The 14,870-nt window shown below is 39.4% G+C and overlaps 4 protein-coding genes across 4 annotated transcripts; 2 read left to right on the top strand and 2 right to left on the bottom strand.

The window, feature by feature from the left end:
- Positions 1 to 2,038: 2,038 nt before the first annotated feature.
- On the top strand, positions 2,039 to 8,159 carry LOC103836039 (ABC transporter G family member 35). The gene is made up of 9 exons (XM_009112254.2): positions 2,039 to 3,109; positions 3,200 to 3,330; positions 3,752 to 4,144; positions 4,627 to 5,496; positions 5,573 to 5,726; positions 5,811 to 5,867; positions 5,953 to 6,059; positions 6,143 to 6,984; positions 7,098 to 8,159. Exons 1-9 carry the CDS (start codon positions 2,278 to 2,280, stop codon positions 8,023 to 8,025), a joined length of 4,314 nt encoding a protein of 1,437 aa, XP_009110502.2. The 5' UTR covers positions 2,039 to 2,277; the 3' UTR covers positions 8,026 to 8,159.
- Positions 8,160 to 8,317: 158 nt separating this feature from the next.
- On the bottom strand, positions 8,318 to 9,234 carry LOC103836040 (fasciclin-like arabinogalactan protein 19). Its single transcript, XM_009112255.3, has one exon. The coding sequence runs from the start codon at positions 9,230 to 9,232 to the stop codon at positions 8,318 to 8,320; it is 915 nt and encodes a 304-aa protein (XP_009110503.2). The 5' UTR covers positions 9,233 to 9,234.
- A 123-nt stretch (positions 9,235 to 9,357) lies between these two features.
- LOC103836041 (protein DETOXIFICATION 12) lies at positions 9,358 to 12,246 on the bottom strand. The gene is made up of 7 exons (XM_009112256.2): positions 11,432 to 12,246; positions 10,769 to 11,313; positions 10,602 to 10,688; positions 10,476 to 10,532; positions 10,001 to 10,239; positions 9,721 to 9,926; positions 9,358 to 9,614 (listed from the first exon to the last, which is right to left on the bottom strand). The coding sequence occupies exons 1-7, from the start codon at positions 11,699 to 11,701 to the stop codon at positions 9,579 to 9,581; spliced, it is 1,440 nt and encodes a 479-aa protein (XP_009110504.1). The 5' UTR covers positions 11,702 to 12,246; the 3' UTR covers positions 9,358 to 9,578.
- A 235-nt stretch (positions 12,247 to 12,481) lies between these two features.
- Positions 12,482 to 14,564, top strand: LOC103836043 (fruit protein pKIWI502). The gene is made up of 5 exons (XM_009112257.3): positions 12,482 to 13,181; positions 13,769 to 13,868; positions 14,027 to 14,122; positions 14,201 to 14,281; positions 14,371 to 14,564. Exons 1-5 carry the CDS (start codon positions 12,619 to 12,621, stop codon positions 14,431 to 14,433), a joined length of 903 nt encoding a protein of 300 aa, XP_009110505.1. The 5' UTR covers positions 12,482 to 12,618; the 3' UTR covers positions 14,434 to 14,564.
- Positions 14,565 to 14,870: the final 306 nt, after the last annotated feature.

Here is a 14,870-nt window from a genome sequence, read left to right on the forward strand (position 1 = left end):
ATTGTGTATTTCCTTTTTTTGTACTTTCTATTTGCGTAATATCTATATTTTATATTTTAAGATAGATGTTTAAATCTTAATATACTTTTTCCATTGTTTTTAAGTTGTGTATTTATTTTTCTTATACTTTCTATTTTCTTAATATCTATATTTTACATTTTAAGATAGATGTTTAATATTTAATGTACTCTTTCCATTTTTTTAAAAATTGTGCATTTACTTATTATTGTATATATAATTCGTATATTAATATATTTATAATATTTAATTATTATTTATTTTTCTATATATTTATTATTTATCTTTCTTATACTTTATATTTAGTTAATATCTATATTTTATATTTTAAGTCTTAATGTATTTTTTTCATTTTTAATGTAAAACGGTAATATTTAATAGAAGAACTTGGACAAATAGTCAAATAGTTATATTTATGTTTTTTTATTTTTTTATAAAATGATAATGTTACATTATGGAGATAAGCCGTTTTTCTAGTGTAAAATGGTAATCTTACATATGTTTAATATAGTATTTTCATATTTTATGTTGTATGTTTACATATTATTTATTATTTTCAAAATTATATATAATGTTTTTTTTACAAAATAGTAATGTTACATTATGGAGATAAGACGTCTTTTTTTTAGTGAAAAATAGTAATCTTACATATGTTTGATGTAGTTTTTCTATTTTTTATGTTGTATGTTTACATATTATTTTTAAAAAAATAAAAATGTAAAATGGTAATCGTACATATGTTTAATGTAGTATTTCTATTTTTTATGTTGTATGTTTACATATATTTATTATTTTCCAAATTATATATAATGTTTTTTGTTTTTTTTTATAAGACGGTAATGTTACATTATGGAGATAAGCCGTCTTTTTTTCAAGTGAAAAATGATAATCTTACATATGTTTAATGTAGTTTTTCCATTTTTTTATGCTGTATGTTTACATATTATTTATAATTTTCGAAAATTAGTAATATTAAAATGTAAAACTATATTTTATATCACGTGTCATCTTTCGGGAGAAGTTTTTTTTGCTGATGTGGACCCTCTATGGAGCCTCAAAAGGTCACTTTTATTAGTAAGGATTGTAAAATTGACAAAAAAAAAATATTAACTATTGTAATTAAAAAATGAAAATCATAGTCGTTGTTTAGTTAGTATAGTAGACGTTTGTCAAAAGAAGTTGGTATAGTGCACGTGCTTTTACATATTTAAAACGCCAAAAAGGGACTGAACGATTTGACCGAGGCACATATCTGTCATTCTACGTGTTACAGATTGGTGACGGTATAAGTACGTACGCGCAGTAGATATAAGAAGCAACTTTAGTCGATGTACACGAATTAGCAGTCAAAAACAGGGTCAAACATGATTGAACTCAACAGAGAATCTTTTTTTTTGTCACCGACTCACCAAACAAGGAAGGTTCGGTCGCCTAACACTGGAGAAACACTTGGACATATTAACCAAAAAATGACGCGTAGTAGCGGTTAGTTTTGTACATATGTCAACTTTCTTTTATTTGTTTTTGCTTCGTAATTTTAGTAACGTCTCTTCATCCGTGTCGTTACCTACTGTCATGTCCTCCATACGTTTCTATAATCCATGAATCTTAACAAATATAAACTTTCTCTATTGTTTACTACTTAGTAGAGAAGATGAGGGGTGATAAACAAATAAAGCCAAAAAGAGAAAACAAACTGGCTTGACCAGCTACGCTACATCATTTGGCAACATTCTCTTTCAAACGTATTACTTATCGAATACAATTTAAGATGTACATAACTGATTCTTAACTAAGAAAAAAAAAGAGAGTGTATGATTGATTAAGCAGCCACTTTATTTCCCACATGTGTTATTCTACTAAAAAGAGGTTCCACTAATACATAATTTACTAAAGATAATCGCAAACTTTAAGGGCTAAATCAATTGCCATTTGCAGATATTTCTTTTTATTTTTTATTTTGTTAAAGAAATTGAAAATGTAACAGAGAGGAGCATGCAAAAGTCCTTGTGTCCCAATGTAGGCTCATCTTTTCACCAACTATCTTCCGTTCACACTCGCAGAGACACAACACAACACAAACACATCATTTTCTTCTTCCCGTTGACTAGATAAAAATCTTTTCTTATTTTTCCTCTGTTTCACCAACCCAAATCTACACATCATCCACTATTGTGTCACATACATGTCCTCAGACTATACTATAAAAAGAAAGAAAGACACATTAACTTCAAATCAAGACAAGAGAGACATTCAAACATGGATTACGATCCAGCTCAAGCGATGAGCAGAGGAGGAAGCATGCGAAGAAGCATAAACCGCAGCGTAAGCAGAGCTAGCAGTAACCTCGAGGACATATTCTCATCAAGCTCTAGACGAACCAAGTCAGTCAACGAAGACGAAGAAGCTCTCAAATGGGCAGCCATCGAGAAACTCCCTACCTACAGCCGCCTCCGAACCAGCCTCATGCCCGCGCTAGGAAAAGACGACATCTACAGTAACCAAATCTTAAACAAAGAAGTTGACGTCACTAAACTCGACGGTGATGATCGGCAAAAGTTCATCGACATGGTCTTCAAAGTCGCGGAGCAGGACAACGAAAGGATCTTGACAAAGCTGAGGAACAGGATCAACAGAGTTGGGATCAAGCTTCCGACGGTGGAAGTCAAGTACGAGCATCTGACTGTGAAAGCTGACTGTTACACGGGTAATAGATCTCTTCCTTCGCTTTTAAACTCGGTGAGGAACATGGGAGAGTCTGTTCTTGGCATGGTCGGAATCCAGTTCGCTAAAAAAGCGCAGCTAACTATACTCAAAGATGTCTCTGGGATCATCAAACCTTCGAGGATGACGCTTCTGTTGGGTCCTCCTTCCTCGGGGAAGACAACGCTTTTGTTGGCTCTTGCTGGTAAACTCGACAAGTCTCTTGACATCTCTGGGGATGTGACTTATAATGGTTACCGTCTCAACGAGTTTGTTCCTATCAAAACCTCTGCTTACATTAGTCAGAACGATCTTCATGTCGGTATCATGACTGTTAAGGAGACTCTTGATTTCTCTGCTCGGTGTCAAGGCATTGGTACACGTTACGGTATGTAGTCTTATTTAATCTAAATATTTATTTCTTGTTTGTGTTTTTCTTATGGCTTATAGAATAAAGCTTACTTGTAATTGCTTGTAGATCTTCTAAACGAGCTGGCTAGGAGAGAAAAGGACGCAGGGATTTTTCCAGAAGCTGATGTTGATTTGTTCATGAAGGCCTCTGCTGCTCAAGGTGTCAAGAGTAGTATCATCACTGACTACACTCTCAAAGTCAGTCCCTCTCACACCTTATAGATGTCATGGTTCTTATTCAGTTATCCCCGTTTGAGCCGAATTTAACCGATTTTTCGGTTTTAGTTAGATTTTTGGTTTAAATGATCGAATAATTTCAGTCATTTTAGGTTAAAATGTTGGTCAGGTCGGTTCGAAATTTGGTAAAAGTTAGTATGATTTGAGTACTTAAAAAAAAATTGGAATTACCAAACCGAATCGATTAATAAACCTATTTCTAAACCGAACCTGCACCAAAAACCGGAAATTTTGGTTTGGTTCAGATAGGCGGGTTCGGTTCAGTTCAAATCAGCACGGCTCTAGTTCTTATGTTTTATTCAACTTACCAATAAGTCTTCAAGCAATCTGGTTATGTTACAACACTTATAAAGCTTCTCGTGGATAACGTTTGATGAAACAGATTCTAGGGCTTGACATTTGCAAGGACACTATAGTCGGAGATGACATGATGAGAGGTATCTCAGGAGGTCAGAAGAAGCGTGTGACAACCGGCGAGATGATCGTCGGGCCAACTAAAACTCTGTTCATGGATGAAATATCCACTGGTCTTGACAGCTCCACCACTTTCCAAATAGTGAAATGTCTGCAACAGATCGTTCACCTCAATGAAGCTACCGTGGTCATTTCTCTTCTCCAGCCTGCTCCTGAGACGTTTGATCTTTTTGATGATATAATACTATTGTCAGAGGGACAGATTGTGTACCAGGGAGCTAGAGACCAAATTCTTGAGTTCTTTGAGAGCTTTGGCTTCAAGTGTCCTGAAAGAAAAGGAACAGCTGATTTCTTGCAAGAGGTAAAACATACAAAAATACCTTTTAAAATTATCAAATCATGTTTCTATAACAAAATTACCATAGAGAAGAAAAATAATAAAATAATATTTATTAACGAACAAATATATATTTTATAATTGGGTTTAGTGTTTTCTTAACATCAAATCGAAAGACTATTATATTATTCAAACTTGAGATGGTTGGGAAGTTAGACTGGAGTAGAATAACCAACAAAAGTTAAAGTACGATAATTGAATTTAATGTTTAATGATTAGGATTTAAGATTTAATATTTAGGATGTGGGATGAAATTAAAGTATAAGAATTAGAATAATTTAGTATTTTCTTGTCAAATGAGAGGTATTTTGAAAAAAAAAATTCATTGAATGATATATTGGAAATAAACTTTCAAAAAATATTATTTTGAAGATTTGTCCTAAATTATACATCTCTCTATCTAGATTGGTGGTATTCATACTAATAACACTTAACGTGTGGAACAGGTTACCTCTAAGAAGGACCAAGAGCAGTACTGGGTGGATGAAAGAAGACCTTACCGATACATCCCAGTGCATGAATTCGCCACCAAATTCAAAAACTTCCATGTTGGAACCAAGCTATCCCACGAGTTATCAGTACCCTTCGAAAAATCCAAAGGCCACAAAGCAGCTCTAGTGTTTGACAAGTACTCAGTGAAGAAAACAGAGCTTCTCAAAAGCTGCTGGGACAAAGAGTGGATGCTCATGAAGCGAAACTCCTTCTTCTACGTCTTCAAAACCGTCCAAATCATCATCATCGCAGCGATCACCTCAACAGTTTTCCTCAGAACTGAAATGAACACTAGGAACGAGAGCGACGCCAACATGTACGTAAGCGCACTCCTGTTCGGAATGATTGTCAACATGTTCAACGGTCTTGCGGAGATGGCCATGACGATACAGAGACTTCCCGTGTTCTACAAGCAAAGAGATCTTTTGTTTCATCCACCTTGGACGTACACGCTTCCTACTTTCTTGCTAGGGATACCGATCTCAATCTTCGAGACTACTGCGTGGATGGGCGTGACGTATTACTCTATAGGCTTTGCGCCTGAAGCAGACCGGTTCTTTAAACAGTTCTTGGTCGTGTTTCTGATCCAACAGATGGCTGCAGGGATATTCAGGCTTATTGCTTCTATTTGTAGAACCATGACCATAGCTAATACTGGTGGTATGCTGGTTCTACTAGTTGTGTTCTTAACCGGTGGTTTTCTTCTTCCACGACGTGAGATCCCGGTTTGGTGGAGGTGGGCCTTTTGGGCCTCCCCTCTTTCATATGCTTTCAGTGCCATCAGCAACACTGAACTGCTTGCTCCAAGATGGATGAATAAAATGGTAAGTCTTCTTAATCATAATTCATAACAAAGTAAAATTGCATGCAAAGCCTTCATTTTTTTTTGTATTTTTGCAGTCTTCCGACAACACTACAAGGTTGGGGAGAGCAGTGCTTAACATCTGGGATGTGTTTGATGACAAGAACTGGTATTGGGTAGGAGTTGGAGCCCTGCTTGCTTTTGCTGTCCTGTTCAACTGTCTTTTTACTCTAGCACTTACTTATCTAGACGGTAAGTTTTTTTGTTATTGTATTCAGTCTCCTTTTACTGTCACTACCTCAGAAAAATATTAACATATATGCATCATAACAATAGCCCTTGGGAAGCCACAAGCTATACTCCCAAAAGAAGAAGACCATGATGGATCCAAGAGTAAGTATTACTTTGTTTATACAAGAACTTATATGGAAAACAAAAAGTTAATACTAATGTAAAATCTTTTAATATTGCAAAACAGAGGAAATTCCAATGGAGAATATGAACACCAAGAAAGGAATGGTTCTTCCTTTCACTCCTCTAGCTCTGTCCTTTGACGATGTTAAATACTTTGTTGACATGCCTGCGGTAATCTTTTGAAACACTGGTTGATATATTTTTTTGTAACAAGTAAAAAAAAAAAATACTTACATGAAACTTTGATGGTGCAGGAGATGAGGGACCAAGGAGTTCAAGAAACTAGACTACAACTACTAAAAGGAGTCACAAGCACGTTTAGGCCAGGAGTGTTGACGGCTTTGATGGGGGTGAGCGGTGCAGGCAAGACAACATTGATGGACGTTTTGGCAGGGAGAAAAACAGGAGGATACATAGAAGGAGACATAAGAGTGTCTGGATTCCCAAAGAAACAAGAGACATTCGCTAGAATCTCTGGCTACTGTGAACAAACAGACATTCATTCTCCACAAGTTACCGTAAGAGAATCACTTATCTTCTCTGCTTTCCTTCGCCTTGATAAGGAAGTAAGCAAAGACGAGAAAATGATGTTTGTGGATCAAGTGATGGAACTTGTGGAGTTGGTGGACTTGAGAGACGCTATTGTGGGTTTACCTGGAGTCACAGGACTCTCCACTGAACAGAGAAAGAGACTAACCATCGCTGTTGAGCTTGTGGCCAACCCTTCAATCATTTTTATGGACGAGCCTACTTCAGGGTTGGATGCTAGAGCGGCTGCTATTGTGATGAGAGCTGTGAGAAACACAGTGGACACAGGGAGAACTGTGGTGTGCACCATCCACCAACCTAGCATTGATATTTTTGAGGCTTTTGATGAGTTACTACTAATGAAGAGAGGAGGACAAGTGATATACTCAGGTCCCTTGGGTAGAAACTCTCACAAGATTGTTGAGTACTTTGAAGCCATTCCAGGAGTTCCAAAGATTCCGGAAAAGTACAACCCGGCCACTTGGATGCTTGAAGCTAGCTCCCTAGCAGCCGAGTTGAAGCTTGGAGTTGACTTTGCTGAGCTATACAACTCTTCTTCTTTATGCCAGTGAGTACAACAAAATACTTTATATTTTTTTTTGGAATACCAGGAGGTTCGGAGCCGAACCTACCCTAAAATACTTTATACTATACTTACTAACATATGGATTCTTGACACAGACGAAATAAGCAGCTGGTACAAGAACTTAGCGTGCCTCCACAAGGAGCATCTGATCTCTACTTTGCCACACAGTTCTCACAGAACACATGGGGACAATACAAGTCATGTCTATGGAAGCAATGGTGGACATACTGGAGATCTCCTGACTACAACGTTGTCCGGTTCATCTTCACCTTAGCAACATCTCTATTGATCGGTACTATCTTTTGGCAAATAGGAGGTAAGAAATCAAACGTACAAGACCTAACAATGGTGTTAGGAGCAATCTACGCAGCAGTTATATTCGTTGGAGTAAACAACTGTTCCACGGTGCAACCAATGGTGGCAGTGGAACGTACCGTGTTCTACAGAGAAAAAGCAGCAGGGATGTACTCAGCTATACCTTACGCCATCTCTCAGGTGACATGTGAGCTACCATATGTATTGGTTCAGACCATATACTATTCTCTTATCGTCTACGTATTGGTTGGATTCGAGTGGAAAGCTTCAAAGTTCTTGTGGTTCCTCTTCATCAACTACTTCTCATTCCTCTACTGGACTTACTATGGCATGATGACTGTCTCACTCACACCTAACCAGCAAGTTGCTTCTATCTTTGCATCAGCCTTTTATGGTATTTTTAACCTTTTCTCTGGCTTCTTCATTCCGAGACCCAAGATTCCTAAATGGTGGATATGGTACTACTGGATCTGCCCTGTTGCTTGGACTGTATACGGTTTGATCACTTCTCAGTATGGTGATGTTGACACTCCCATTGCTCTTCCTGGTGGTCCTCCTGGGCTAACTGTGAAACAGTATCTTAAAGACCAATATGGTTTTGAGTCAAGCTTCCTGGGACCTGTTGCAGCTGTCCTAGTTGCCTTCCCTGTCTTCTTTGCCTTCATCTTCGCCTTTTGCATTAAGACTCTCAACTTCCAGACTAGATAAAAAAAATCACCTTCTTTGTATATTTATTTTCTTATTGAGAAACGTTAGTATAACTCTTTTCTTCCTTATTATTGTATTTTCTTATAAATGTGATATTAAGAAATTTGCAATTATATAAGTATATGTTCATGATCCATTAGAAAAGATTAGGTTATCAAAATCTTGATGCTTGTGTTGTATGAATCTAATTACAATTTTTTATCAAATGAAAAAGAAAGGACCTTTTGGTCTTTTAACAAGAAACCGTTACAGTTTTAATCTCCCGCCCCGCACAGATGGCGACACGTGTCGTTTAAAAGCGGTTACGCCACCAATCGAACGGATCTCCTTCGTCCCCTACGATCGTCTCTTCTCCCCACGGCGATGGTGAAAATTCTCCAACCCTCGGCGCTTCCGCTGGTGAAAGACCGAGAAAGTAGTCGTAAGGCTGCGGTGCCAGCGAGAATCTTGAATAATACGGTGACTCTGCCGGCGAATCAACCACGGGAGGAGGTAAATCGACGGAGAGTTCGGGAGACGAAAGGTTTGTGAGGGAAATGAGACCGGCGAGGCCGTGTACGGCGAGTTGTTCGCCGTAGAACAAACCAGGGAGGAGAATGGGAACACCGTCGAGAGAAATGGAATCGTTTGAGGAGGAAGAAGGTCTAGTGAGTCGGAGGTGGTGAGAGGGAAGAAGCGTCGGGAGAGAGGTGGCGTTCGGGAGAGATCGGAGATCGGAGAACGGGAGGCGGAGGGGCATGCAGTGGAGGCGGAGGCTGGAAACGTAGAAGTAGGAAGAGTGAGTCATGTCGAGATCGAAGAGCATGGAGTCGGTGGGGACGAAGAGCGTGAGAGACTCGACGGAGAGCAAATCGAAGAGGAGGTCGGAGGTGATGATCGCGTTCGCGAAGAGAGCTCGGCCTCTGACGCGGAGCACCGTGATGGCTCTTTCGAATTCTTCCAGTGGAACTCCGGCGGAAGCGTGAGGTAGGGAGAGGATGAGAGCAGCGAGGAAGATGGCGCAGGAGAGTGAGGTAGTCGCCATTGTTGTTTGACTTGCAAGCTTGAAGAGAGAGAGAGAGAGAGAGAGAGAGAGAGAGAGAGAGAGAGAGAGAGAGAGAGAGAGAGAGAGAGAGAGAGAGAGAGAGAGAGAGAGAGGTAAAGAAAAGAGATTGAAGAAGACGGTTATGAGTTCGTTAAGGTGGTTGTTGAATCTTGTGGGACCCATTTAGTTTCAGAGCACTGCTTACAAGCTTGAATCACAAGTAAAGAGTAACATTTTTAAAAAGATGTATCTTTTCGTTAATTACCATCATATTCCAGGAATAAATACATGGGAGATATGCTGTAGAATGAAAGAAACAACCTCAAAGTAGAATGGAAATGAAGTTTAACTTACTGCAAATAGAAAACATTTAAAACCAGAAGCAAAGCTTGGTGGAAACAGGATGTACAGTCTTACTCCTACAACACTAGTCCAATAATAACATACAATGATTTAACTACAAACATGGTAAAACAGGAGGAACTGGTTTTGACTAGGTAAGTGCTCTTAGGCAGCGCTTGCATTACCTTTAGGCCAAAGCCATTCGCTTCCTTGCTTCAAGGGCCTAGAGTTCAAAAAATGCATCAAGTTGAATATTTATAAGTCTTTTCAACATTAGAAACAAGTCATGAAGAATGACACATAAGAAAGAAAAAAAGGAGAAGGAGGACCTGGTTTGGCCAGTTTGTGAAGCCTGTGAAAAGACCTAGCAGAAAATTTTGCACAAGGGCACCAGCTTGTATTCCAATCCAAAGGCCAACACCTTCTAGATTAAACCAGAAGGCTAAAGTTGCTGCAAATGGTATCCCACATAGATAGAAAGATCCTAAATTGATGTAAGCCCCTATATGTTGCCATCCGCATCCCCTTGCAATACCTGCTAAACCATTTGAAGACCTGAGTATAAATAAAATCTGATAATAATTTGTATCTGAATTTGAGAAAGAGGACCTGCGAGAACCGCTTGTAAACCATCCAGTAAGATAGAAACATAGAGCAATGGAGCCATCTTTGCAACATAGTCGACGGTTCTCTCATCACTGCTGAAAACATAGCCGAAAACACTCCTTCCTACTAGTAAAGACATACTCACTACCAGTGATTCCATAACAGCAAGAAACATTGCCGTGTAGACCACAATATGTGCTGCTCTAGAGTTACCAGCACCTAACTCGTTAGAGATTCTTGTGCTGCACAAGAAAAAACATCCGCTTAGTGACATGAAGATCAAGTAAATGCTTCAGCTCTCCTGTCTACATAGTTAATACATGGCCGGTCCTGGGCAAAGCAAATGAAACATTTGTTTCAAACTCCCAAAAATTTTGAAGAAATTATAGATAACAAATCTGTAAAACAAAATATATTTTTTTAAATATTTACTAAATGGCCTACAGCTCCCAAAATTTATTAATGACTAAAGTTTAACCTTGCTGCAGCCGCGATGGCAATTGGTATTGCAGAGACTGTCGCAATTGTTTGAAGACTGCAAGATTGAATATTATTATGTTTGGCTGTGACATGAAAATGAAATGTAGATGTAAGGGGAAGCTACCAGATAGAGAGCACAGAAGTCTCCAGCTCCGGGTTGGGTAAGAGACCAGATAGTAATATTATGAGTTCAAATGACCACCACTCTAGGCTGCAACAACCCATAAAAGACGTTTTAAAAAAAATGGAGTCAGTAGAGAAGTTGAAAACAACATAGAAAAATGGAAGTACCAAACCATAGCGGCAGAAGGAAGAGCATATCTGAAGAACTCTCCAACACCGTTGAACATCTCCATGGAAAGAGGCGCACGTGTCTCAGAACAAGCGGAGGAGAAGCACATGATACATCCAAGAATAATGGCACATAGCCAGTTTGACAAACCCATAGCCACGGCTCCTCCAAGAAAACCAAGCCCTGACTTGTAAACCAAAAGCCAGCATACAGGAGCGTGGAAACAGAACACAAGGGTAGACGTAATGAGGAGGGGTGTGATCATGCTCTGGTTTTGGAAGTAGCGAGTGAGAGGCTGTGTAAAGGCGTAAGAGAAGAGTCCAGGGATGAGCCAGGCAGTATATCTACCGGCTTCATGTGCAATAGCTTGGTCTTGGCCGAGTAAGACAAGAAGCTTTTCGATGTTGAACCATATGATGGAGATAGGGATACATACTAATGTAAGACAGAACATAGCTGTGTATGTCTGAACACCTAGTTTCCGGTATAACTTAGCTCCATAAGCTTGACCGCTTAGAGTATCTAAGGCACATGACAATCCTATCTAGTTGCATCACAGGCAAAGAAAAAAAGTAACAATCAAGTAACCGAGGTAAGTGTATAAATATAGAAAAAGAATGAATAATATATTTTAGCAAAAAAAAAAAGAACGAAAAATATACGATGAAGCTGTAGCCAGTGACGTTGCAGAAGGAAGAAGCGAGGGAGGCGCTGGCGAGAGCTAGGTTTCCAAGGTGACCAACCATCACCATTGAGATGATCTGTAAAGTGAACTGAGCTATGACCACAGCTGCCATTGGAGCTGCGAAGTAGATAAGCCGCTTGAGTTCTTCTGTGAATGATCCGTCTTGAATATCCATGCAGGTTACTTTATCATCTCTGCCTACTCGCAGTAGCAAGCTATCCTTGGTGCTGCTCTCTGCGTCCGACATGGTAAATAGCTACACAATCTAGCCGGAGAGAGAGAGAGAGAGTGAGAGACTTGTTTTATGATGTTGTTATGTCTTGCTTGCATGTCTCCATTCAGTTATAGTGGGATTGGATCCCAACATTTGTATCTGCTTCGATATCTATTTTCAACTACCGTTCTGTGTCTGTTGTTGTATGTCGTCGTTGCAGGTGATACTGAACTAATTGACAAGTTTGTCATTTTGTGGGTGGTTAATTAAGAATTAGTTATATATTTTTCTACGTGAACGTGACATTACTTCATCAAAATGTATGCGATTTTTGTAACAGTATCACCAAATGATCAGATGATTCATAGTCATATATTATCATTTAGCTTTCTGCGTGTATAATGTGTGTACAATCAAGACTTTTGTTTGGCTCAAAATTCGTTTTACTACGTTTCACCAACGCATTTTTTAACCTTTACATTACCTTCCAACAGTCGTTTTTACTTATTGACTGACAACAAATGTTTCGTTGCAGACATAATCTTGTTGGTTTTGTCATGATCTTCTTGGAAAAGAATATAACCCAACAATTATTCCAGAAAGTCAGAAAAAATTTGTCTACAATTTTGGAAATGAACACGGAGCTGGTAAACTTTTCTTGGAATCTCCCCCAGAAGATTACTGTTTCGTTGAAATTGTTGATTACTGAGAGTTACTTATCAAATTGTCTATTCTCTTTATACTAGTGACAAACTTTATTATACACAAGTGGCTAGGAAGACGAAGAGGATAAGTAAACCATATCTTGAGCGTCCACGTGGCAAACAACAGGACCTCGACCAGATTTAGCCTTAAGCATAACACTTCCTCGTGCCACCGAACAAATCGGGCCGCCCTTTCTTACCGCCGGCTAATTTCAACGGTCAAATAAGCCCAAAAAACTCTCCACCATGTCCACTCTCTCTTTCTCCCCGTCTATCACCACCACCCATGCGCAATTTAGCCACCCCCTCTCCCCCATGTTTATCCTGCGCCGCCTCCCCCTCGCACGCAATCTCCGCCTCTCCTCCCGCCGTAACAACAACCGCGTCGCCTCCGTCGTCACCGCCGCAGCTGTTCGCCAGGACGCCGCCATCTGGACCCCGGCTCCTCTCTCTCTAATCGAATCCGCCGCCGAGTCGCTTTTCCACGTCTCGATCGACGTCTCTAGCTCCCCGGATCTCGCGGCCTCCTACACGAGGCCCGGGCAGTACCTCCAGCTCCGAGTTCCCGATGTCGAGAAGCCTTCGTTCCTGGCGATCGCGTCTCCTCCTTCGCTGGCGGCTTCTCGTGGCGCTTTTGAGTTTTTGGTGAAGAGTATTGCTGGATCCACGGCGGAGATTTTGTGTGGGTTGAAGAAAGGGGAGACTGTGGAGCTTAGCGCTGTGATGGGTAATGGTTTCGATATGGGTCGGGTTGATCCTCCTGAGGAGTATCCCACGGTTTTGATTTTCGCCACTGGATCTGGGATCAGGTGAGAGAGAGAGCTAAAGTCGAGTCCTTTACTTCATGTTTTGATTACTTCTCTTCTTAGCTGCTATCATTTGATTTAGTTACATGATGTCTATGATGCTTAGTTCAATTGTTTTTACAATGCTGGCTCTTCTACTTTGTTGGATTGATAAAGTAGAGTCCTTTACTTCATGTTTGATCGCTCTTTTTCTTAGCTGCTATTCAATGGTCTAGTTTAAAGGTTTCAGTGAACAGTATTAGCGAAAGTTAGTTTTTTTCAGACGCGGTATCTTGTCTACGTGATGTCTTTAATGCTTCCTTCATTTACTTGTATCATGTTGGCTTTTAAAGTTTGAAGTTTGGTATGCCCTACTATTTATGATTTGCAACATGCAAGTGCATGAATTCAACCTGTTCAGAAGTGACATGGACCTTTTTTTTTATCTGTCTTTTAGGCTCTGTGTCCATCTAATATTGAAAACGAGTTTAGGTGTTTCCATTTGGTGTTCTGTGCGTTGATCGAAACAACAATGTCTTGTGATGGTGATAGGGACTTTTAGTAACTGTCGTCTTTTTGGAATGTAATCTCTCATGTTCTTATCTATGCAGTCCCATCCGCTCACTGATTGAGACAGGATTTGGCGCTGATAGAAGATCTGATGTAAGACTCTATTATGGGGCTAGGAACCTGAAAAGAATGGCCTATCAGGTTTGGCTCTTTCACTCGCTTCTTTTGCATTTCAGGAATGTCATTAGATATAAAGCAGTTGATCTATTAAAGTCGATTGATGATAAGCACAGAGCTTAGCTCTCTATCTCTTGATCTGATGTATTGAAGGGTTTCTTACCTATGCTCTCGATTTGTAGGAGAAGTTTAAAGAGTGGGAATCATCGGGTGTCAAAGTTGTCCCTGTATTATCACAACCAGATGATGGGTGGACAGGGGAAACCGGATATGTGCAGGTAAGATTGAGAAACATCAATATAAATGCGTAACTCAAGGTGGAACAAACTAATACATACATCATGTGTTGTACATAGGCTGCTTTTGCAAGGGCTAAACAAGTTTCAAAACCAGAGGCCACAGGAGTGGTGCTGTGCGGTCAGAAACAAATGGCTGAGGTATGCACTGTTTTTTCGTTGCTCGGAACCTAAAATACTATTTATAAGATTTGTGTCTTTAACGTTGTTTTGAATTGTTGTCTTTGCAGGAGATAACCGCAATGCTTGAAGCTGATGGAGTCTCAAATGACAAGATGCTCAAAAACTTTTGACAGATATATATTTCTTTGTATGTTGTAGTAACTTATATACTGTGTTATCATCATGATTCTTTTGTTACCAAATTCAAACACAGATTTTTGTAACACCTTAAAGATGAATAATAGTACTGTGTTGATTCTCAGTTGTCATTCGCATCATTCATCTTAATGACTAATCAATGTTACTATGGTGCTGAGTTTCTCAAGAAAACTGCATTTTCAATCACTAATGTAGTATCAGCGTTTGGACTGGTCGCCGTTTGCACAGAAGCGGTAGGACTTGATGCCGTTCTCCCACAGCAGCAATTGATCTGGCTGCTTGCCGTTTTCTAGAAATCTTGCTTGGTAGTGCCTCAAATTCTGTCATTGAAAGTAGAGACGATGTTGATGTTGATGTGATGAGAGTTGTGTAAAGCACAATATTACACATAATTCATGAGGTAAATCCT

Source organism: Brassica rapa, chromosome A08 (assembly GCF_000309985.2).
Source record: "Brassica rapa cultivar Chiifu-401-42 chromosome A08, CAAS_Brap_v3.01, whole genome shotgun sequence".
Lineage (NCBI taxonomy): Eukaryota > Viridiplantae > Streptophyta > Magnoliopsida > Brassicales > Brassicaceae > Brassica > Brassica rapa.